At 38.6% G+C, this 22121-nt stretch overlaps 1 protein-coding gene across 4 annotated transcripts; it reads left to right on the top strand.

The window, feature by feature from the left end:
- The first annotated feature begins 34 nt into the window (after positions 1-34).
- Positions 35-22114, top strand: SLC39A9 (solute carrier family 39, member 9). 4 transcript variants are annotated; one of them, XM_010574160.1, is made up of 7 exons: positions 35-285; positions 6126-6234; positions 12259-12450; positions 14932-15000; positions 16171-16256; positions 18241-18375; positions 20043-22114. In XM_010574160.1, exons 1-7 carry the CDS (start codon positions 190-192, stop codon positions 20271-20273), a joined length of 918 nt encoding a protein of 305 aa, XP_010572462.1. In that variant the 5' UTR covers positions 35-189; the 3' UTR covers positions 20274-22114. The 4 variants fall into 4 exon arrangements, with proteins under 4 accessions (XP_010572462.1, XP_010572463.1, XP_010572464.1 ...); XM_010574161.1 differs by having other exon boundaries at positions 18241-18379; positions 20045-20246; XM_010574162.1 differs by lacking the exon at positions 35-285 and adding an exon at positions 11262-11325 and having other exon boundaries at positions 6146-6234.
- Positions 22115-22121: the final 7 nt, after the last annotated feature.

Below are 22121 nucleotides of genomic sequence, written 5' to 3'. Positions count from 1 at the left end.
CGGCTGCCGCACGCCGGGCCCCGGAGGGGCCGCCGCCGTGGGCCGAGCCGGCCGGAGCCGCCGGGCGGGAGAGACATGGCTGAAAACCTTTCTTGGGAGCTCGGTGTCTGCACGGGTTAAGGCGTGCGGGGCGAGGTGGAAAAGTTGCTGTTGAATTTCACTTTAAGGGACCGGACAGAAAGCAGCGAAATGGATGACTTCCGCTCCATCTGCCTGCTGTCTCTGGCCATGCTGGTCGCCTGCTATGTGGCAGGAATTATCCCCTTGGCAGTTAATTTTTCCGAGGTAAGACAGCTTTGCCAAAGTGCTGGTTGGTTGCTAAGGGAGAAGCTAGAGGGAGAGATCTTCCAGGAGGAGTTAGGGCAGTCCTCTTGCAAGTATGGCAGTGCTGTTAGGGGTGATGTTGTAACTTCAAAAGATTTTTAAGGAAGTTGTGAATGTGATATTAATTTTCATTCGAAATTGCAGTGTAAAATTATGCTTGTTCTACAGTGTGTATAAAAGTCACTTAAATATGCCAGACTTGAGCCCAGCGTCTCAGCTACAGATGAAGCAAAGCCTCAGCATGCAGGGGAAAGATTTGATAGGAACTGGACGCGGTTATTCTTAGAAACTTGTGTCAGAGACTACTAAAGTCGGAGATTAACTGTTATTATGTGTCTATGGGCTACTCAATTTAGGGCTTTTAAAAACAATTCCAAGAATGTCCTCAGAAGACTGTGGTTTGGTTCACAATTTTGTTCACAGCTTGTGCTGCTGAAAATTAAACCTTAGCCGTTTGATTACAATGCAGCTTCAAGTTATGTCACTGTCCACGTAACTCAAGGCATTCTTTTGGAAAAATATCTTGGATACATAAGATATTCTGCTTTCATGAGACCCCACATGGAGTACTGTGTTCAGCTCTGGGGCCCCCAACATAAGAAGGATGTGGACCTGTTGGATCGAGTCCAGAGCAGGGCCACAAAGATGATCAGGGGGCTGGAGCACCTCTCCTGTGAAGACAGGCTGAGAGAGTTGGGGTTGTTCAGCCTGGAGAAGAGAAGGCTCAGGGGAGACCTTACAGCAGCAGCCTTCCAGTACCTAAAGGGGGCCTCCAAGAAAGCTGGAGAGGGACTTTTTAGCAGCACCTGTTGTGCTAGGACAAGGGGTAATGGCTTTAAACTGGAAGAGGGTAGATTTAGATTGGATGTAAGGAAGAAGTTTGCCACTGTGAGGGTGGTGAGGCACTGGAACAGGTTGTGAATGCCCCACCCCTGGAAGTGTTCAAGGCCAGGTTGGAGGGGGCTTTGAGCAACCTGGTCTAGTGGAAGGTGTCCCTGCCCATGGCAGGAGGGTTGGAACTAGAACTAGATGATCTTTAAGGTCCCCTCCAACCCAAACCATTCTATGATTGTTACAGGAGAGGGAGACTTTCATAGACTGAATGAGTTTCCAAGCGGTACTGGCATTTCAGAAGTGGAGGTATTTGAGTGCTTCTAAGAAGTTATTGTTAAGGTGATGATCGTTGTTACAGTCGCTGGAAGTCTCCTAGTAGCCTCTGATGCCTGAGGGGTTTTTCTCTTTCTAAATGGTGACAGTTGCGTAGAGGTGTGGTGTAGTGAGAGTTTAGTTCTAAGACGGTAGCAACCTCTTACCAGAAGTTTCCCATTTCTACTGGGAGCGGTGCTGCTTTTGGAAAGTAAAGTGCTGGAAGAGACATGTGACCTGTTCTTCCTACAAGTCACAGAACTGGTTGCATCTCTCTGGCCCCATTATTAGTAAGAGGCTTTGGGAGCAGTAGACCCTGGGCAGCATGGAAGGAAAGGCTGTTAATTTTGCTAACACTACAGTTCACCCAAATGGATTGAAACATGACAATGTATTCTGAAGTCGTTACATAAACATTAGCACAGTTCCAGTTTGCCAGTGCTTCATCTGATGCTTTGATGGATGTTCCCTTATATGTCTTAAAATGCTGCTGCTTCCACTGTCTTGCTCTTCAAAACTCACGTTTGCCCTGAAGCCTACAAAGGATTTTCTTGCAAATTCACCGAGAACGCTGCCTAGCATGCTAATATTTTTATCTCTTATTTAATTTTGCATTTCCACGTGTGTGTGCTTGATAGTCACCTGTTGTCTCTGACTTCATATTCAGTGTTGTCTGAAGGTAGAGTTCTTGATCTGTGTTTATGTGGTTTATTTATATAGTTGAATTTGTGGGCTCCTAAACCTAAACCAACAGCTGCAGAAATACAGATCTGGTGTGGATCCGAAACCAGCACTCTGCATAAGCAGTAATCACATACTTATTAGCCTTTTATGTGTGCAGTATTTTACCAACAGTACACACATGCACAGTCAAGTTTATTGTGGTATCAAACTCTCAGAAATTCTTGACTCAGTTTTACACTTGATTTAAATTTGATACTTTAAGGATCCACATGCTATGCTGGTTTAAAAGAGGAGCAGAATCTCTGCAAATTATGTGCAAATACTAGCTAATCCTGGAAGTGTCTAATTAGAAAATAGAATTGTTTTGTTTAAAATGATTGCTTAGGGCTCTGCAAAAAGTACAATTTCAAACTGAAATGTCTGATTGGACTGTGCATTCTGTGGTTTGCAGAAAGTTTTGCAGGTGGCCCTAGTGAGGAAAAATGCCTCCTCCCACTGGCCACTTATAATGGTTAAGTAGAAAACAAAAATGAATGCTTTACATAGTGTGTAGAGCTGTTCCCCAGATGCTGGAGAACAAAAAAGTTATTCATTAGTGTTAATACATTCCTTCAGATGTGTTTTTTTCCTCTGGAACCTATTGGTTGTGTTCTGATTTCATGCTAGTTTCTACTCTTAATTAGATTTGGATATTCTTGAAAGTATAAAACTCCAGCAAAGCCAGGTATGACTAAACATTGGTGATAAAAGGGTAGACTGAATAGAATGTCACTTTATTTCTGTTTGCAGATGTACCCTTTCAGCTTAATCCTAATTTACAGTACTCTGTTGGGCTAACTTTGGCTGGAAACAACACTATACCAGTTCTTGAGGCTGTATCTTAAGTTGTAGTCTAAACGCAAAAGACTAAAAAAAAATCGAGTTCTAGCAGTTTGAAAGTTTTGCTGGTGTAAGACAGGCAGGCAGTGTTGACTGGACTGGGACTGCTTGCTGCTGAAAGGAGGTGTGAGTTTTTGATAGGTCCAAGCAAGTGTTTCTATGCCATGCAGGCTTAAACCAAATACTGAGCAGTGGAACAGTTTGCTAATTTGAGGAATTTAAGATTTTTCGCATGCATTTTTTAGCATTATTTAGTGTGTTGCTCTTGTTTTTACCAACAGACACACAAGTGTTTGTGTAACTGAAATGGTTTGATTTCTTGGATAAAACTAGATGATTTTTGCCTGTCGGTAGGCTTCAATTGTTATATTGCTGTATTCACCATGCTTAGGTATTTTGTATTGAAAAGGAGGTGGAGACTTCTCTTAAAACAGTAATTTGTTAGTGTGTATTATTTTCATGGATCTTTAAAACTCACAGATGCCCAAATAAAAGCAAGTGGTACTCTGTATTTGGAGTTGTAATAAACCAGTATTACTTCATGCTTTTTCCCCTGTGTTTATGTATGTACGTAAAAGAGATTATAGTGCTGCAGTATAAAAATAATCTTGTTTTTCCTTGTAAGATACTATATTTTTGCACAATGACTTTATGAACAGTGGGTGTTGAAGATTGTCTTTTCATGTAGATTGCCACTGTATAACAATTTACCAAGTCTAATTGTTATATATGCCAGTATACAGTGCATGTTCGTGGAAACTTTACAGGTGTTTTCAGCTCTTGTATATTACTACTTGAATTTTCCCCAGTGATGCTGTAATTGTTTCCTTATGGTCACATTCAGCTTGCTTTCAGAAAGCTAGTGGTGCACCTCTCTAGAGCCTCCTATTTCTTCTATGCAAGTGTTGCCTATTTCAGTGAGGTTAAACAACTTGTATCACTGTGGTGCATGAAGGAGAATGGATGACATAATAAGGATATGCAACAAGTGGTTTCCCATTAGTCAAACACTGACCTCTGTCTCCAGGTCCTCAGTAGTTAATGTTAGTATTTTGGTAGCACCCAGACATCTCATTGTGCACGGAAGATGATGATGGTTCTGCCACAAAATGTATGCTACACAGTTGTTATGAGGATCTAAACTCCTGTGGTGGCTACATGTGATATGGTAAGGGCTCTTACAGAAACAATGAGAAACAGCCTCTGCAAGCTGTTATATTTTAGAGTCTGTTAGATGTTTATATAATTGGATTTTCAGTACCTGGCTTTGACTTTAACCTGTCAATGTTGTTGTCACAAGGAAGCAAAACGTAATAGTAAACTGTTCTTATATTGGTAAAACAGAATTTAGTTGCTTTGGGAGGGGTGAGGGAGTAAGTTTTTTGTCCCAAATTTGAATACAACTAGGAAGATAACCCTTACTAATAGTAGCAAGTACTTATAAACTCTCATGTGTGTGTTTTTTAATCTTGTTGCAGAAATTCTTCCTGAAATATGAATTGAACTACTTTACTATAAAAACATTGTTTATGTATTTTTTTTAAGGTTTAATTGCAAATTTGCAATACTTAATGTAACAAATCTATTTTAAAACCTACCTTTGCAGAGGAGAAAGGGGATTGCCATGGTCTGTAATTACATGGAGAGGAGAAGATCGTTTTATATTGCCCTAAATACCTTTACAATCTTTAACACCTTTCAAAATGCACTGGAAGGCTTAGAAATGATTGTAAAAACAATAAGCACTGTTCTGTATTTCTGCATCTCCTAATTGGATTAAAAAGAAAAAAAGACTGACATAAAATGTATATTAGCACCATTATCAGTTTGGTGCAGGTCCCTTATTGAAACTTTCGTTTGAGTAAGCCTTTATAAATTATATTTATTTTTTTTTATAATTCTGGTTTTGGAGCTATATGGGGGATTCGGTCCCTTCTGCCATATTTTCTAGCTACCTGACATTGTGCAAGTGCTGTGATACTGTAGTTCTAAAACTTCACCTGGCACCCTTTTTTTTTTTTAATATGTGGAACAAACACATCATCAGATCTTTCAAGTACAAAAGAAGTATCTTTCTCTTAAATTCCTTTTTTATCCACAGTTTTATGTTTTTAAAGAAAATCTGTTCCTTGATGATACCATATTAAATAGAAGGCCATTAAAATGTGGCAGTTTTAAGGACAAGCTTCTGCACAAGAGTGGCTGTTTGGTTCAGAGACTGAAATATAGTTCATCTATCATGTAACAGTCTTATAACAGCTTAACTTCATTTCTTCTGTCTCTAAACCTGTAAGTGAAAGTAGACCTTCTGCTGCCTTTTTCCTGTAAAGTCTTTCTTTTCTCCTTCTGTAGTCCTAAAACTTTTCTTAGCTGTTTTCTTTGTTATATAAATATAGCTGACTTAGCAGTTTACACTCGTATGCAGACCGATGTATTTGTACCTGTAGATGCATTTACATTATGGGTTCTCTTGTCTTTCTGTTTTTGCTTTGGTAATCTATTTTTCTTTCTTGTGCTTTCTTTTATTATTTAGATTGGCTTTTTTGTGGAACAGGCAATTTAACTTGCAGTGTGCCATACCTAGCAGAGATTTTGGGGAACTTGCATGTTTAAGTATGATTTCTAGTAGGAAGGAGATACTTGAAAAGAAACCCAGAATGGAGATAAAACATAGTTGCAAACATGCGTCAATTCAGGCACTTTCAACTTTTCTTTGTCTCTGCAGGCCTTATAGTTTGAGGCCCTAGAGGATGAATTAGACCCCCAATAATCATTAGTCCCAAATATAGCAATTTTTGCTATTTCAAGTATGCTGTGTTTCATTTCTTCTCTGATGTTACCAGTCAAACAGGTCATGTTTAACTTTCATTTCCTACTTTAGTTGATTGCATTGGACACTGGATAGGTTCACTTTTCAGAAAGTTAATCATTAGAAATATAGGATTATGCAACTGGGGCTCTTGAATAAAAATCAGCAAGAGGTTTTGTGGATCATTCTTCCCCTGCCGCCTGCCTCAACTTCTGTTAATGAGGGAGAGTGAAGAAAGCATTTTCATTCTTAAAGATGATACTTGTTTTGTACTTGCTTGCAGGAGAGATTAAAGTTGGTGACTGTTCTGGGTGCTGGGCTGCTGTGTGGAACTGCCTTGGCTGTCATTGTGCCAGAAGGAGTACATGCACTTTATGAAGACATCTTGGAGGGTAAGAACCGAACCCAGATGGCCTTTTTCAAGATAACTTAGGTGATGGTGTTATAATATACTGGGTCTTGTTTCTAGGGCTTTTAACATGAGATTGGTGGAAGGGTTTCACGGCAGCAGGACACAAAGCTGGCATGGAATCAAAAACTGTCATGGGGATGATATTGCATGTTTATGGCGATTCGACAGAGGGATGTGGTCAGGTTGTGGATCGATGACTCTTGCTGAGTGATCCAGTCATTTGCAGGTCCAGGTACTGTACTGTTCATGGAACCACAGCCTTTTATGCCAGGTCATGTGTAGTTTCCTTATTCTGGGGAGAGTTGAAGTTTAACTTTCACTGGAACTTCAAAGGAGGTGTAAGGATGCCTTTGGCAGAGAATGAAACTGTGGAATATTTGCTGTTGCTTTTTGTAGTTTAGATTGCTTCTCATTAAAGCAATTGCAGGAGGTGTTTTATAGATCTATACATACTTGCCCTCATAAAAATATCCTCCTTTGAAGCTGAAGAGCATCTTGGAATTAAGTTAATTTTCAGCCAAGTATATCAAAGTATGGTTATATAGGGCTAACTCACAGAATAGGAGGCATTGCTTTCTTGGGTGGTGGTGTCCACTACCAGTAGATATCTGCGCACGGTTCCACGCTCCAGCATCCAGCTCTAGTATGCTGTCGACGGTCTTCAAAACCTCATAGCCTCTAATGAATAGCTCAAAGCTAACAGCAATTATGTGTCTTGTAGGGACGTGAGTGTGGAGCACATCTTATACCCCAAAGTCTTAGTAAACCTCAATTTGAGGTTATGACATCATTTTAAATGGTCAGGTCTCATTACCTCTGTTTGGAGTGCACTTTAAATCTTGCTTTAGCTTGGAGTCTTGTGCTATTACATTACCATTGCATGTATGAGATTTTTTCCAGTATGCTCAGAATCAGAAATTTTTCTGAAGGTAAACAGCAACAAATTAGTGGTCACAGGAGAAAGCACTATAAAGTTGAGGCTACTTTGTGAGTGTCTGATGTACCATTGTTGCTAATCTGGGATTGAGAGGTAGTTGTAATACTTTGCTTTTCTTGTACTACTACTTTTTTTCTTGTTTCTACACCGTTTTAAATTTCTTTTTAGTAATATGCTTAATTTATCCTCATTTAGTTTCCACTAAATTTATGTTGTTCTGCTTAAAGTAAACAGAAGATAATATATAAAATTATCCTCTATCAGGAAGTGAAAGAACGTCTGATTATGCTTTTATACTGTACTGTAATTTGTGCACTGTAATGTAGGATGTCTCTAATGAGCTGTAGTTGTGGGTTTGCTCTCCATTTAATTGTAATTCTAAGTAGACTGAATTTTTCTTGTAATGATATGGCTAGCAGTAAATAGAATTGCTGTGAACGTTTACATTTTTTAATTTTTTTTTCCACTGCATGGGGCATACTGTTCACATATGAAATCTACAGCCTGCTGTTTAGAGCTATGTGCTCTACAATGTGAAGTTCAGTATGCGGAGAGAAAAAAGGCACTTCCTATTACTGCAGTAGTAATATCAGAAGTATCTACCTAGGAAAAAGAATTTGCTCTGTGAATGAATTCAGACTCAATTCTTAACTCACAGTATCATGTCTAAAGCTAGTCTGACTGTAAAGAATTTTTTGTATTGCAAAGAGGAAAAATTCACGGAAATTATAGATTTAACTGCAAAAAATATTTCTAATATTTTTCTTAAAAAAGCAGGATATTCAAAGTTAAGCTTAAGATTCTGAGAACAGCTGTCAGTGCATTTTTATTTTTTTTTTTTTAAATTCTCCCATTTACATAGTTAAACCTAGAAATGTGCCTAAGGGAACATAAAAGAGAGATCTTTGTTTTCCCAGTTCCAAGTGTCATATAACTCTGAGACTGGTTGTTTGTTATCAAAACAGGTGTTTGTCATTGATACAAAAGTAATTTACTATTACTTCTGTATTTTCCCACAGGCAACAGAATAAATAACTTTGAATTTTTGACCTTGTAGGCTGAGAACAAATAGCATATCATGATTCAGACTATTATTTGATCATAAACCTATGTATGTGTGTAGTGAAACCTTGGTTTGAGTATTACCAGCAAATAAAATTCCTTTGGCGACCTTCCTTTATTTTAAGCGGTGAAACTGCATAACTGCTGTCAGAAACATTGCCCCAAGTCACCCACTATGTTTTATGGCTTGAAATGATCTGAAGCAAAGTTAACTTTTTAATATAGACGGCAACAATCTTGTGTGGTTATTTCATTGACCAATCTTGTTTGGCAAAGATACGTTTGTGAAATCTTTCAAGGGCTACCAAGCCTATTCTGATGTGCTTTGTCTGTAGTAATGGTGTTGTGCCAACTTTTTGTACAGTGGGATGGGTGTACAATTGTGTCTCATCCAAGATGTATGAATACTCCAGCGAGAAGATGACTTGAGTAAGTCAAGTTTTTGCTGTGAATATCTAAAACTCCTGAAGAGTAGTTGCCAGCCGAAAGACCTCCCCAAAATGACAGAAGTTGTACTTTTGTCACTTAAGCCACAGATGTTGGGAAAGCCCTAATGTGTGCTGTCCTCTGTTTTGTTTGTTGCCATTCTCTTTTTTATAAAATTAGGTGCATGAAAGTTGCCTTTTCACTTTAAAAAAAAAAAAATTATGTAGAGTGAACTTTAAAAATGCAAGATTCAAACAGGAGAGATACACTGTGTTGAACTGTAATTATTATAATAAATTCAGACATTAATATCCTTACCTTGAGTCAAGCAGAATGAATCAGCTGTTCTGAAGTAAAAAAGCTTTCCGATGCTGAATGATGACTTCTCCAAAAACCTTGTCTATTCTCATACTGAGAAAACATTGTTTGCTGTTAGACCAAAGAAAAAATCTAGTCAATATCCTAGTTTCTCTTAAGTGCTGTATGCTAGGCCTGTTAGTCCTCTTACTGTTAAATGTGATAAAAATTAATCAGTAATATTGTTTCTAGTAAAGATTTTTAAGAATTCCTGATGGAAACTTCTTGCTTAGTCAGTGTTGTTCTATGTAGTATTGTCATCAAAGCATTGCTGTCCTGTGAAATAGCAAGAAATACGAAGTGGAACCAAGGAGGGCTTTGTGCATGTTATTGTTTCAAGTCACTTTGGAGGAAATCTTTTTCAGAAAAGAGGGTGAGTTCAGCTGGTGGACAAGGTCAGGTAGGTCATTCCAAACTTCAGGAAGAATTAAAAATGATAGATAGGAACAAGTAGTTAATACATAAGGCTCTGTTGTCTTTACACCCTCCCATCAGGTATTTATATACATTGATAAGATCCCCCTGAGCCTTTTCTTCTCCAGGCTGAACAGTCCCAGCTTTCTCAGCCTTTTCTTATAGGAGAGGTGCTCCAGTCCTGTAGTCATTTTCATGCCTCTCCACTATGTCCATGTCTCTCTTCTACTGGGGAGTCTAGAGCTGGACCCAGCACTCCAGGTGTGGCCTCACTGGTGCTGAGTAGAGTGCAAGGATCACCTTTCTTGACCTGCTGGCAGCACTCTTCTTAGTGCACCCCAGCACTTGGTTAGCCTTTCTTTTTTTGCCACAGGGCACACTGCTGGCTCATGGTAAACTTTGTGTCCACAAGGACCCTGAGGTCCTTTCTGCAAAGCTGCTTTTTTGATTGTTGGCCCCCCACATGTACGTACCTGGGGTTATTCCTCCCCAGGTGCAGATCTGAAGATCAAGTCAGGTCTTAAGAGAAAATATAGTGCCTGATCAAGCATTTGAACATGACAGAGACCTCTTCATGTTCATAGTTTATATTATAGTGCTACCTGTTGCTTTCTTCATGGTCATAGTTTGTAATATAGTGCTCACTGTTGCTTTGTGAGGGAGTAGAAATTAATGTTTCACCTGCTTCCTTGTATTGGACTGTGGTGCATATGTTCTCTAGGGCACTGGAGATTTGCAAATGGGTTCTCTTTTTTCTTAATTTCCTATTCAAAAAACAAATTTCTCTTGAGTTCCTGTGTAAATACAGGAACGTTCCTTGTGTAACTACACTCTGTAAGTGTAAGGAAAGGACAGAAGGCTTTATGAAGATAATTACAATTAGAGATTGTGATACCATCATTGGGTCTAGCAGAGAAGCATAGAAGAAGAAATATTTTCTTAGCAGAACGTTAAAGAGATTTACAAATATTAATTGAACCTGCCAAACGTGGTTGTAAGCATTGTTGTAAGACCCTGTTCTGGAATGGAGGCAACTTGTACTGAACGGTAGGTAGTTCAGGGCTTTGGAGTATAGCATGCAACTCAAACATCTGACTTAGCTTGAGGTATCAGATGTGGAAGTAGACTTGCTGTGTCTGTTCTTCCATTGGAAGCACTTGAGTAATACTTCCTGTGTGTAAAGTGCCTTACCTGCTGTGGAAGTACAACTATTTATAGTAACAAGTATGCCAAGGAGCGTTAAATGCCTCTTCTGCATCACCCAAAGGGCTTTCTAACCTGATGTCTTGTCTCTGCCAGGGGGTATAAGGGGAAATATGAAAAAAGAAAAAGAAAGCATATATGATTCAGGTGAGCACAGAGTCTGAAACCAAGAGGTCAAATGTTTACTGTGTTCTATATGGTAGTTTGGAACTTAATTAAAAATTACCTATTCCTGATCTTTGCTTGTACCTTTCTAACAGTGTATTTCTGTATGCTGTTGACAGAAGAAGGCTTAGACATGATTCTTTGCTTAGATCAGCTGGAAACGATACCTAGAATTTTGCTAAAAAAAACCCTTTATTAAGTCTCTTTCACATATATGTACTAAGGTAATTCTTGCCAATCTTTGCTGGCCAATACTGAAAAAAGCTATGTACTTCTGGATATTGTTTGCCCTCTGTGTCAGATGGGATTGCAGAAGCAGTAATTTCTTGTGGTCATGAGCAAGGTTGGAGGATCTCATGGATTTATCTTGGGAGCCGCTAGGCCAAAGACTACTGGAAATGTTAAATGCATGTGCCAGAAAAACCTTCTCCTTTGTCTTTAAGCGTGTGTAAATTCAGAGTGAGACTGATGTAGTTTCTGTTGAAATTGGTGGGAATTTTGTGTGTGGTGAGTATCTGCTTGTAAAGATCACACATGCTGGGCAAACGACGACCTGTAAAAGTTGGTAGTTATGTTATATCTCTGCTTTCTAAAAGTCGTTTTAGGTAGAGACATTTGTCACTTTTACTAACCTATGAAATACTTGAAGATGTTTTTAAATTATGAACTGTGCACCAAATAAAGCATTTTATACCATGGAAACTTAATTAAAAACCTGCCCAGCCATCATCTTTCCCATTCTGAGAGTCATCTGGAGCTCACCTAATTTCAGGGCAGCTCAGTGAGACAAAGTAAATGTTTGAGGGGGGGCATGGAATTAAAGCTTGTGTAGGGAAAGGAAACAACCACACAATGTTCAACCCCAGGGCTTAGACTTTGGGTTTCTAGGATGGTACTGACATTTGTAGGACAGTGTGCTGACTTAACTGTTCTAGTCCATATCAATGCTAACTTGTTTCACTAGAGACTGATGCTTTGAGATATAAAGTTAATCTTCTTAAAGATTATATTAGGTCTCTTAGTGGATGGAACCTATTTTATCTCCTTATCCTGTATTTTCTCACTTAAATGAAGATTATGACGTAACTGCTTGACAGTATCTCTGAATACTGACAAAATTGGCAACTTAAGTTGAAAAAGGAATTACTCAGCAATTTTGATCAATCAAATTGTATGTAAAATGCAATATTTAAACAAAGTAGCTTGGCTTATAAAATATTAACGTTTTCTTTGCTTTTCCACACTGAAGATGTATGAGGAGAGACCAACCAAGCAAATGTGTGCTTCCCTAATAAAATGGTCTAAGAAAGACGTTAAACAAGGACTTCTGTGTATTGTCCAAGAAAGCACGAGGAATGCTGTCAGCAAAGGAGGAGAAAAGTGACAATGCCATGTTTATTTAGTCCCCTGTCTCCTAATCTGTTTGCTTGCCTGCCACAGGGAAGCATCACCCGGCGAGTGAGATGCAGCATGTGATTGAGTCTGAGAAGGTAGCAGAAATCCCGGTTGTACATGAGTATGGCCATGACCATTCCAGGTTGCATGCCTACATTGGTGTATCCCTTGTCCTCGGCTTTGTCTTCATGCTGTTGGTGGATCAGATAGGCAGCTCTCATGTGCACTCTACAGATGGTAAGTAAGGATTCACTTCCATTAGACTTGCTAATTAGTCTTAATTAGCAAGTTGCAATTTTTTTGAATGCTACTGGGATTTAATTTGACCAGTCATGTCCAGAGTTTCAGTAGGTGCTTTTCACACAGACTTTGCTTTATGTTTGTAAATGTTTGTGCTGGAAATCTGTCCTGGAATTCAGCATAATTTGAGAGCTTGCTTTGCTAACATGAAATAACTGTGTGAGCACATCTGGTGTGGGGTTGGAGGGTGTCTTGACACTTGAGTTATTGTCTGTTTTACAGTAACACCCATAGGGGATTTCTTTGGCTTTCCAAAACAATTAAGGTTAGTCTTACCTTTGTTTGTTTTTCCTACTTAATTGTCATACATGTAGGTAACATTTGCAAAGAACAAAAAGTTATCCGAATTAAGAATGCAGAAATGACTATATGTAAGCTCTGGTCCTTTACTATAACTGCACAGCTGGACTCCCGTGCTAGTCTGGAGCCTCACTTACTTCAAAATACTTCCTGTTTAGTCCCAAGATTTCTCAGCTTCGTTGCAAGACTCTAAAAATGCCTGCAGTTGCCTTTGTTTACTGCCCGTGGCTTCATGCTCAGACTGTAGCTTGAAATGCACCAAAGGTGTTTTGTCATCTGAAGAGGTATTTTATTGCCTTCGGCTGCACATTTTCTCTTACATAATTTCCTCTGATGGTAGAATTTGGCCCTCAAAAATTAAGGAATTGATCTTGAAGGAAAAGTGAAATACACACACACATAAAGGAGGGGTGATATGTTGTGGCTGGATCCTTGGCAGTTCACAGTGCAGATGTGCAAAGGCTTGTGTGGGGCTAGTGTGGTAGGACAGATGGGAGGCCAGTGCAGGGGTTATGTTACCTTTGTGCTCCTGGAGAAACGTAAATGGAACCACAGCCACGGCTAGCTCATTTTCAGAGCTTTTCAAAGGAAATAGTGGCAGTGAAGATAAGGGAACGCAGGTGAGCATCTGCCAGGAGAATCCTTGGTTTGTACAGATTATGACCCTTTTGTATGTCTCTGGTCAGAGCAAATACCAGGAGAAAATAGACTATGATCTGTGTTAGAGATAAATACTATAAAATAGGATATTAAGTAAAGTTTTATCTAGCCTGTACCTCTGTCACAGGAAATGTAGTAGTGTTTTTACAGTGTTTTTTAAAGCCACTGAAGGAAAACACTCTTCTCATTTGAACCAATGTCTGGTAGTTTTGTTATCTTCCTAGTGGCTAGATTTTACTGTCTAAACTAGAAGAATTCTGTAGGCCAGAGTGGAGGTATGAAATCAAATGTGACTGTCTTTGAGTGTGTTTAGTTCTGGTCAATTCAAAACAAATTTAAAAGAAATGATTTTTGTGAATATCTCCTCCTATTTGATATGAGTATACCATCACAGTCATCCAAATGCAGCTTATGCAATTAACTGCTCAAATAGGCTCCACTTGATTCAGAAGATCAATCTGACTGAAGAGAATACATTAGTTTTTAGCCAGCTCGCTTCCCTGATCTGACTGAGTGGGCAACTACCTGGGCGCCTGTGCGTGAAGAGAGAGACTGGAGGGTGGAGAGACAGGCAGGAGGAAAGGAACAGGACTGGACTTCGGGTTTTGGCAGCAGTGCAGACTTAACTAAAGTAGCTGTGTAAGCGTGCCTGCAGTCAGCTTACTGACCGCTAGTATAATTAAATAACAGCTGTTCAACTGTTTGGAATTAAGCAGTTGAATAATAAGATGTTTCTATACTTGTGTAGGACTTACCTGCCCTGTTCATTGCAGTGATTCTTTGTAATAGTTTCACTGCCAGCTGTGTAGTGGTGGATATTGCCCTGTTGTGCAATGAGCTAAGCTGCAAATGTCCTCAGAGTAGTTGTCAAACAATTACAGTCAAAACACTGGATCTCAAGCAGCACTGGCTGCTTTTCTTCTCTGTGGTGTATAACGTTGGAGGGAAATCTTTGCAACTGCTGCCCTGACAAGTAGAGCTTACAGCTTCCTAGGAATTGCTAGAGGATCAGTGCAACAGAGGCTGCCCCAGACTCACCTGAAGGAAAATGCCAACATTGGGCTATGTAGCGAAAAATCATCCTGACTCTTGGAGCAGCTCTGGATTCTGGGGATGCAAAACTAGCTTTTCTTCCCCTTGGTAGCACAGAACTTTAACATTTGGTTTCAGGAGGTTAAGAAAAACAACTGCTACTGCCTATATCAATGATCCTGTAAATTGCAAAGAATTGTCTGTGATTCTGTCACTTGTTTTTTGGCAGAACTTCAGGTGATTGGAAGGTATTGGGTATCAGCCTATTTTACAGTAAGTCCAATGCAGAAATACAAAAGCTGGTAGCTTTGAATATAACTGCCCAAGCAGCTGGTAGAGAGATGTGCAGTGATACTTAACATTTTTCTTTCAGCATAATTTATGTATTTGTTCTCTTTATTCTAACTTTCCTCATGACCGTTTCAGATCCAGAAGCTGCAAGATCAGGCAACTCCAAAATCACCACAACACTGGGACTAGTAGTCCATGCCGCAGGTAATGTGAGACCTATTGTTAGTACTTGTCAAGGACTTCCATTACTGCGTGGCTCATCTTTAGATGTGATAGAAACACTTGAGTTTTGTTTTTGAAGTTGGCTTTTTATTTAAAAAAAAAAGGCAGGGAGAACTAAGGATCTGCCCTAAAACTAACTTACTGGGAAAACATACTCCAGTGCTCATAATGTTCCATGGTGTTTTATTTGGGTACAGTATTTTCACTCTTTTATTATTCCTTTATTTTTCCCATCTGAAGAGTTGTGTGATGCTCACTCTCTGCTTCTTCAATTCCTTTGCTGGCTGCCTTAGCTGCTACATTTCAATACATGTTAACACGTTTGATATGTAGTATGAAACACCTTTGGGTTTGTTTGTCAGTTGACCTGTGTTTTTAAAAAAATATTAAGTTTAAAAAAAAATCTTGTGGAAAAAAGGACATTATAGGGTGGAGTGCAAAGATTTGATTGAAACATATTTGGGCTGACTTGCAAGGACTGAAAAAGTTATGCATGAGTTGCAGTCAACCCATGTTCATGTTGTAATTCATTATATATGTGTGGTATAAATATGATGCTTTTTAATCTCTCCTGCTGAAGGTTATTGTCTAGACAAGTCATAAGATATTGATTAAAAAGATATTTCTTCACTAAATGAAGTGTCTATATATTAAGGATTAATATAGTATCCATTTCCTATTTCATTTAGAAAATATATTTATGTTAAATGGTAAAAAAATAGTATTTACAATAGTATTTGTATATGGAAATTCATTTAAAGGGTAGTAATTAAAATTCTTTTAATGCTTAGAATCTAAAGGAGATTTTTAAATTAAGACCAGAAGCCACTTGTGCTACAGAAGACTAAAATAACTAAACTTCTTACCTGGTTCTAATTTGTCAGAATGTGTCAATACTGAGTAGATTCTCAGTATGGTTTTTATTGTCTTGGGAAATATGAGACAGCTCCTGTTGAGGGTTGTCTGATCTCCTGAAACTGTTGTGGCTTAACAAAAAAAGGGAAGTGAATCATGTGTTGAGTTGGTATTGTTAATGGCATTTTGAGTAGCAGGACTTCTCAAATCAGCGTTTTGTACTGTCAGCCATTGAGGGGGTGGGAAAGCTGGAACTAATGTGGAGGAATAATCCATGAATTTGCACTCCTGTTTCAGCTGATGGTGTTGCATTGGGTGCAGCAGCTTCTACTTCTCAGACTAGTGTCCAGTTGATAGTGTTTGTTGCGATTATGTTGCACAAGGTAAGTCATCATCCAAAAAATCTTATTTGTTCTTCAAAAGACTGTTAAAGCATACAGAAATTACTAAAGATCTTAAGTTTCCTTAGTGTTGTAATATGGAAATGTCATTGCCATTGCAACGAACAGGTTAGTAGTACAGCTTCAAGAACCAAAAAGCACTGGTATGATTTATGACAGAATAGCAAATGATGGATGCTAAGTTTGAATGGGGTATAAATGAGAGAATTCTGACTGCCTACTGCCTACCTTCATTGCAACAGTTGGGAAAAGTCTCCCAAAAGTAGGGATAGAATAGCTCAGGAAGAAGTGTGGCAGCTTCACACTGACTTTTTCTGAAGCTAGTGTGGTGTTGTGGGTTTTTTTTAAAAAACGAACAAAAAGCCCCCAAGATTCTTACTGCTGTAAGTGATGTATTTGGAGAAGTTCTAGAGGCTAAAGCATAGAAGTATATGCTAGTGTATTCAAGGAGGAAAAGCAGTTTTACACTGATTACAACAGTTTCTTGGTTCTGTGATGTTCTTAAGAAAATGGGAAGGATATTTGTTATAAAGGGGTTTGGTGTTTAAAGGGTTAGTATTTTGAAACTACTTGATATCAGAGTATTAAATTACAACTTCTGGTTAACTCTATTATTGTAGTAGCTTCCACATCAGTCATATGCCATTTCTGCAGGAAAAAATTTTAAATGTTTTTCTGATGGTAACAAGCAAACAAGGGCTCGTGAAGATGGTAAGATCTTTTTTCCTTAATGTTTGTGCAAAGATATCTATTAGCTATATAGGTTCTGAACGTATGTGTGCAGAAGCATATTTGACTTATGGTAGCACATGCATATATTACAGTAGTTAGTCTACACTCATCCAAAATCTTGCTTGCATAATTGCATGTTCAAAATGTTAGGAAATCCAGATCTAATGTGTCTTTTCTTCACTGTTCATAGAAGAAATTGTGGTTTACGTAGCCCGCTTCAAAGGTGGCAATGTCAATGTCACGTCTTGTTATGAAGCTTGGTTTACGGATATTGCCGAGTGAAACTTGCTTTTATTATTCTTAATGTTCAAATTAACCGACTTCTGAAATTGTACAATTTTAGAAGAGGAAAATTTCTCCTGTGAAAGATTATCAAGAAATACTTGGTTTTGAAAGAGAAATGTATTTCTTCTCTGGTGTCTTTTTTATTTTTCTAGTCTTGTCATCCTGATCAATTGATGCTTTTGTCTTTCTCCTCTTTCTTTCCTTCACTCATGGTTTCCTCCTTCTAGGTTTAAAAAAAAAAAAGATTCTGTGTATAAAAAAAATGCTCAATCTATTTTAGTTAGTCTTATCTCAAAAACGTCAAAATCTTAAAAACGGGGTAGACCGCTATTGTCTTTATGTGAGCAAAAATGTAGTAAATGCTGTGAGTAGTAGGACAGCTATGCCTTGTAGATAAGAAACTAGATGCCAGCAGAGGGAGAAGAAGCAAGTATTTGTTTGCTTCCCAGTGGGAACAGAAATGAAACTGAATGATGAACTAATCAAAAGAGCTCTTAAGTCTTTGTTCATGTGGAGGCTGACAGTTGTCTGTCTTTGGGAATTTTTTCCCCCTCCATCTTAATTGTAGAATATTTCTGCTGTAGATAAAGAAACTGTCTATCTAAGGATGTGTAGTAGCATCAGGACAAAAAAAGAAATTACATAAGTTAATGGAGACTTAGGGATTATCGCAATGACTCAAGTCAGAAAGAACATTTTGATATTTACAATGACTACACAAATATGTGTACTCTGATAGCCAGAACATGAGTTTCTGTTAGGTACTGTTATTAAGGTAGGGCAGTCTGCAGAATTCTATTGATTTGGCTTAACTGCAACACACCAGTGCTCTCACTGAATATCTTCCAATTCAGTGCATTTCAGCGTAGTAACTCGTATTTCAACTTTATCTCAGATTTCAGGGAATTTTAGAAGGTATTGTATTACTGGTGAATATTGTTTTTTGCAGGCACCAGCTGCCTTTGGCCTGGTTTCCTTCCTGATGCACGCTGGGCTGGAACGGAATCGAATTAGAAAACACTTGCTGGTCTTTGCATTAGCAGCACCTGTTATGTCGATGGTGACATACTTAGGGCTAAGTAAGGTAGGTCTGTGATTTTGTTCTGCCCAAAATGTAGCTTAGTGGTGGAGTTTGGGGAAAGGAATATCATACGAGTTTCACAGAACATAGTTCCAAACTGCTTGAAAAATTTAGCAGAATGAAGATTTTAAAAAAGTGGATAAAAGGTAGCAACATGAATGTGTGAAACAAAAAATAACGTGTTTTTCATCAGAACCAGTGATATAACTCCTCTATAGAGTTTTGTATAGTTTTTTTTAGAAGGCTGATTTCTGTCTTTTGTCCTTTCTGCTGCTCCCTGCTTAGAACAATAAACTTGTATTCTTGGTCCTATATGCTCAAAGTCTTTTTCACACTGTGTCAGAAGTTGAATCCTCAGCTGGAATAGCCTTTTTGGCCTCTCATACTTCATAAAGTATAGTCTTGTCTTGGCTCTATACAACAAACGGCCTGTGAAATGGGCTACTGCATGAGTTTAACATTTCTGCCCAAATTAAATGTTTCTGCTTCTCATAGCATTTCCTATGAAAATACATTCCTGTATGTCTAACTGCTGTAGGCCATGCTGGTGACACACTATGGTGTTGTGTTGTAAAGAATCTAACATGGGATGTCATGAAATTCAAGGCATGAGAGGAAATATTGAGTAAATCATCTGGGCTAATCCCTTTACTTACTGGAAAGGAGTTATATTTGATACTGCAGTACAGGAGACAGCAGAAAGGGTTGCATTTGTAAACAGAAATGAGAATGCTGTTTGAGCATTCTCTTGATGCAGGCTCACTAAGAGTTGGTTTTGCATTTTGCACTTCAGAGGGAACAGAGAATTGATAAGGCATAAGGGCTGTCACAGTGGTTGTATAGTTCAGAGCAGAAGATGTATCTCCGCTCTTTGGAAAAATAACCTGAAAGTGTACCAGAGAACTAACATCACACTTGAGCTGGAAATTGTTCAAGAAGCATTTTTGTAACTGATAGGAGTGGGTTTGCATTTCATTATGTTTAATGATGTGTAGCATGATCTTAATCCTAGTATGAATGTGAAGAGGTGCTCAGTTTTGATCCAGAAGATGCATTTCTTTATGAAGTTTTTTGCATGGAAATTCTGGAAAAGTTTTGGGTGTTTACTTGTACGTACAAATGAAATATTAAATGAGTGATGGTTGGGAACTTTAATCTAGCAAATCTTGCTCTGACCAGCAGAGGACCAGATATTTAAAGGCTAACATCTCATTTGAACTCTTTGTTTAGAAAAATGGAGAAAGAAAAAAAAAAAAAGTCAGTCTTGAGTGTCCTTCCTAAAATTTGTGGCTTTGCAATCTAAACTTCATTTTTTTTTCAAAGTACATTTTGTCATTTTGACATTTTATATGTTGCTGTGAGATGGTCAAACAAGATGCTTCTGCACAGACTGTGACTTTTTTCTTCTGTAAGGGTTCCTAGAAGTCTGAAGTGAACTAACTAGGATGAGAGGTGTCTTTCTGCCCCCCACATCAACTTTAGAATGCCAGTTGCTACACATAAGGTGCAAGATACAAAACAACACATTAAACCATTGTCATTGTGAGAGAATGAGAGCTGATAGAAATTTTACTGTGTCTGGACACTTACAGAATTTTTTTATTATTGATTGAAGAACTTGTACTTATCCTTATTTTTTTTCTCTTTCTGGTTTTTTTTTTCCATTTCAGAGCAGCAAAGAAGCCCTCTCGGAAGTCAATGCCACCGGAGTTGCTATGTTGTTTTCTGCTGGGACTTTTCTTTATGTTGCCACAGTTCATGTCCTCCCAGAAGTAGGAGGAATTGCTCATAGCCACAAACCTGAATCAACTGGAGGAAAAGGACTCAGTCGTCTGGAGGTGGCAGCCCTAGTATTAGGATGCCTTATTCCTCTAGTTTTGTCCATCGGACACCATCACTAAATGCTCGAATTTCACCGTTCTCCTCGATCTGACGTGAGCAGTAAATGTCGGCTGCTCCTTTTATCATTGTCTCTTACCCATCATCCATCCCATCCACTTTATGGAGTTCAGAGGGAACCTTGATTGCAAAATGAGGAATACTGGGAAAGTTTTTAGTGTAGCAAAATGTACTTTGGCAGCCGGACATAAATTCTGTGTAACTTTCTTTTCTGAAGACATGTGCTATTTTAATTGTTTCTTCTGGCCCTATTCTCAGGGAAGATGGAATTTGGAGTTGAAGAAAGGTGAGCGGGGAAGAACATAGCGACTCACGAAGTTGCAATCACCAAAGTATCCTGCAATTCAGCTTTCACAGCTGAGAGCAAAAACAAAGGATGGCTGCCTTGTGAGACGTTGAAGTCTTAGTAATGAAGAAGGAGGCTCTCCCGTGTTGGTTCTATGTTGTCCTGACAACGCGACTGGTCCTTGTGATGTTTGTCACTAATTGTATTGCAAAAGTGGGCTATACTTGGAACTCTGGACAACACTGCTATTGTCACAGAAGTGTCACTGATGGGAAAGAAATGATGTAGACAAAGTGTAGGATTAGAGTAGGTAATCAGCTGGTTAAGAAAGTGCAAATGAATTTTGCTGTGTATTCTATTATTTAAGACAAAGGATAGAAGCAAGGAGGATAGTGTTTTGATTGTTTATGCAGTTGTTAATAAGTTTTTAAAAGACAGTATTTCTTGGGAGATGGTCTTCTGCTGAGTCAGTAAAGCACAGGCACCAAAAATGTTAGCAGGAATTAGGTATTGGGTACTGTGATTACACTACTGCTACTGTTGAGAGAGATACCCGTAGTATCCCTTGAAATTGAGCTGTTTGGGGCTCTGAGGAGTAGAAATCTGATTGTGACAGCTGTTGAGGGACCAGAGAACTTTACTAGCTCGTTTTCAAAAGTCTGAACTGCTGAAATCAGTGGGGGTGTGGGAGATTTTTTCTTTAAAAAGAAGGTATTAATGCTAGCAAAACAAGATGTTTAGTTAAATATTTATGCTGCAGATAGAGTACAAAGTGTTTCTAAAGCAGTTCTGAACAAAAAACCCCAACAAACAAAAAACCAACCTGGTGGGTTCCCAGTGTAACTGTTATGCATTTTGCTTTGCATTTGCCTCTTACTGACAAGTGTTAGTTTTGGTGAATCCACTGGAAGACTTATTGCCAACTGCTGATGCCTCTCACTGCAGAAGAGTGATAAAAGATCCCTCCCTTTCCAAGGCAAAGCCTTCTCTTGTCAGGCACCATTTCTTTTATGCAAAATATATTGTAATAACTAGTGCATTGAAAAGTCAGGAATGCTTGATGTGCACAGACTCAACACAAAATTCTTTCTTTAGAGGAAAACTTTTTAATGCCGTACCCTTTTTTAAGGTATACTCTGTCTGCACTTTTTAAAGATAACATTGCCAAATATATTTTTCTTTTGATTTTTTTCGTTTGAAATGGATTTTCAAGGATTGAAATATCTTCCTAACTGAAGTGCTTCTTGTTTCCATTTGAATGAGTGTGTCTGTTTTTCATGCCATTTATTACTTAGGAAGCACAATGGCCCATGTAGTTTAAATTCTTTGTTTTTGTCATTGTCCTGTTTGTCTGCTGGTTCAATAATGGGCATGGCCTGGCTCTTGGACTAGTGATTGCTTTGTTGGCTTTGTAACCATACAGGTGTATCCCAGGATTGAACCTAGTACTGATCCCCAGGAGTGCTTGTTCATTTGTGTGTTTTACTATGTAAAATCAATGCAAAATTATTAGAAATCATCTTTTCCCACAAGACAGTATTTTCAGAATTAGTGTATCAGGCCT

The sequence above is a fragment of the Haliaeetus leucocephalus genome, unplaced genomic scaffold, assembly GCF_000737465.1.
Source record: "Haliaeetus leucocephalus isolate CR32 unplaced genomic scaffold, Haliaeetus_leucocephalus-4.0 Scaffold417, whole genome shotgun sequence".
Taxonomy (NCBI): domain Eukaryota; kingdom Metazoa; phylum Chordata; class Aves; order Accipitriformes; family Accipitridae; genus Haliaeetus; species Haliaeetus leucocephalus.
This window is presented reverse-complemented; position numbering and strand designations above follow the sequence as displayed.

What these genes read in the sequence shown, in the direction of transcription:
- SLC39A9 (XM_010574160.1), top strand. Translation starts at nt 190, where the DNA reads ATGGATGACTTCCGCTCCATCTGCCTGCTGTCTCTGGCCATGCTGGTC. An exon ending in TCATGTGCACTCTACAGATG is followed by an intron (nt 12,451 to 14,931) that starts GTAAGTAAGGAT and finishes TGACCGTTTCAG; the next exon opens with ATCCAGAAGCTGCAAGATCA. An exon ending in CATACTTAGGGCTAAGTAAG is followed by an intron (nt 18,376 to 20,042) that starts GTAGGTCTGTGA and finishes TTTCCATTTCAG; the next exon opens with AGCAGCAAAGAAGCCCTCTC.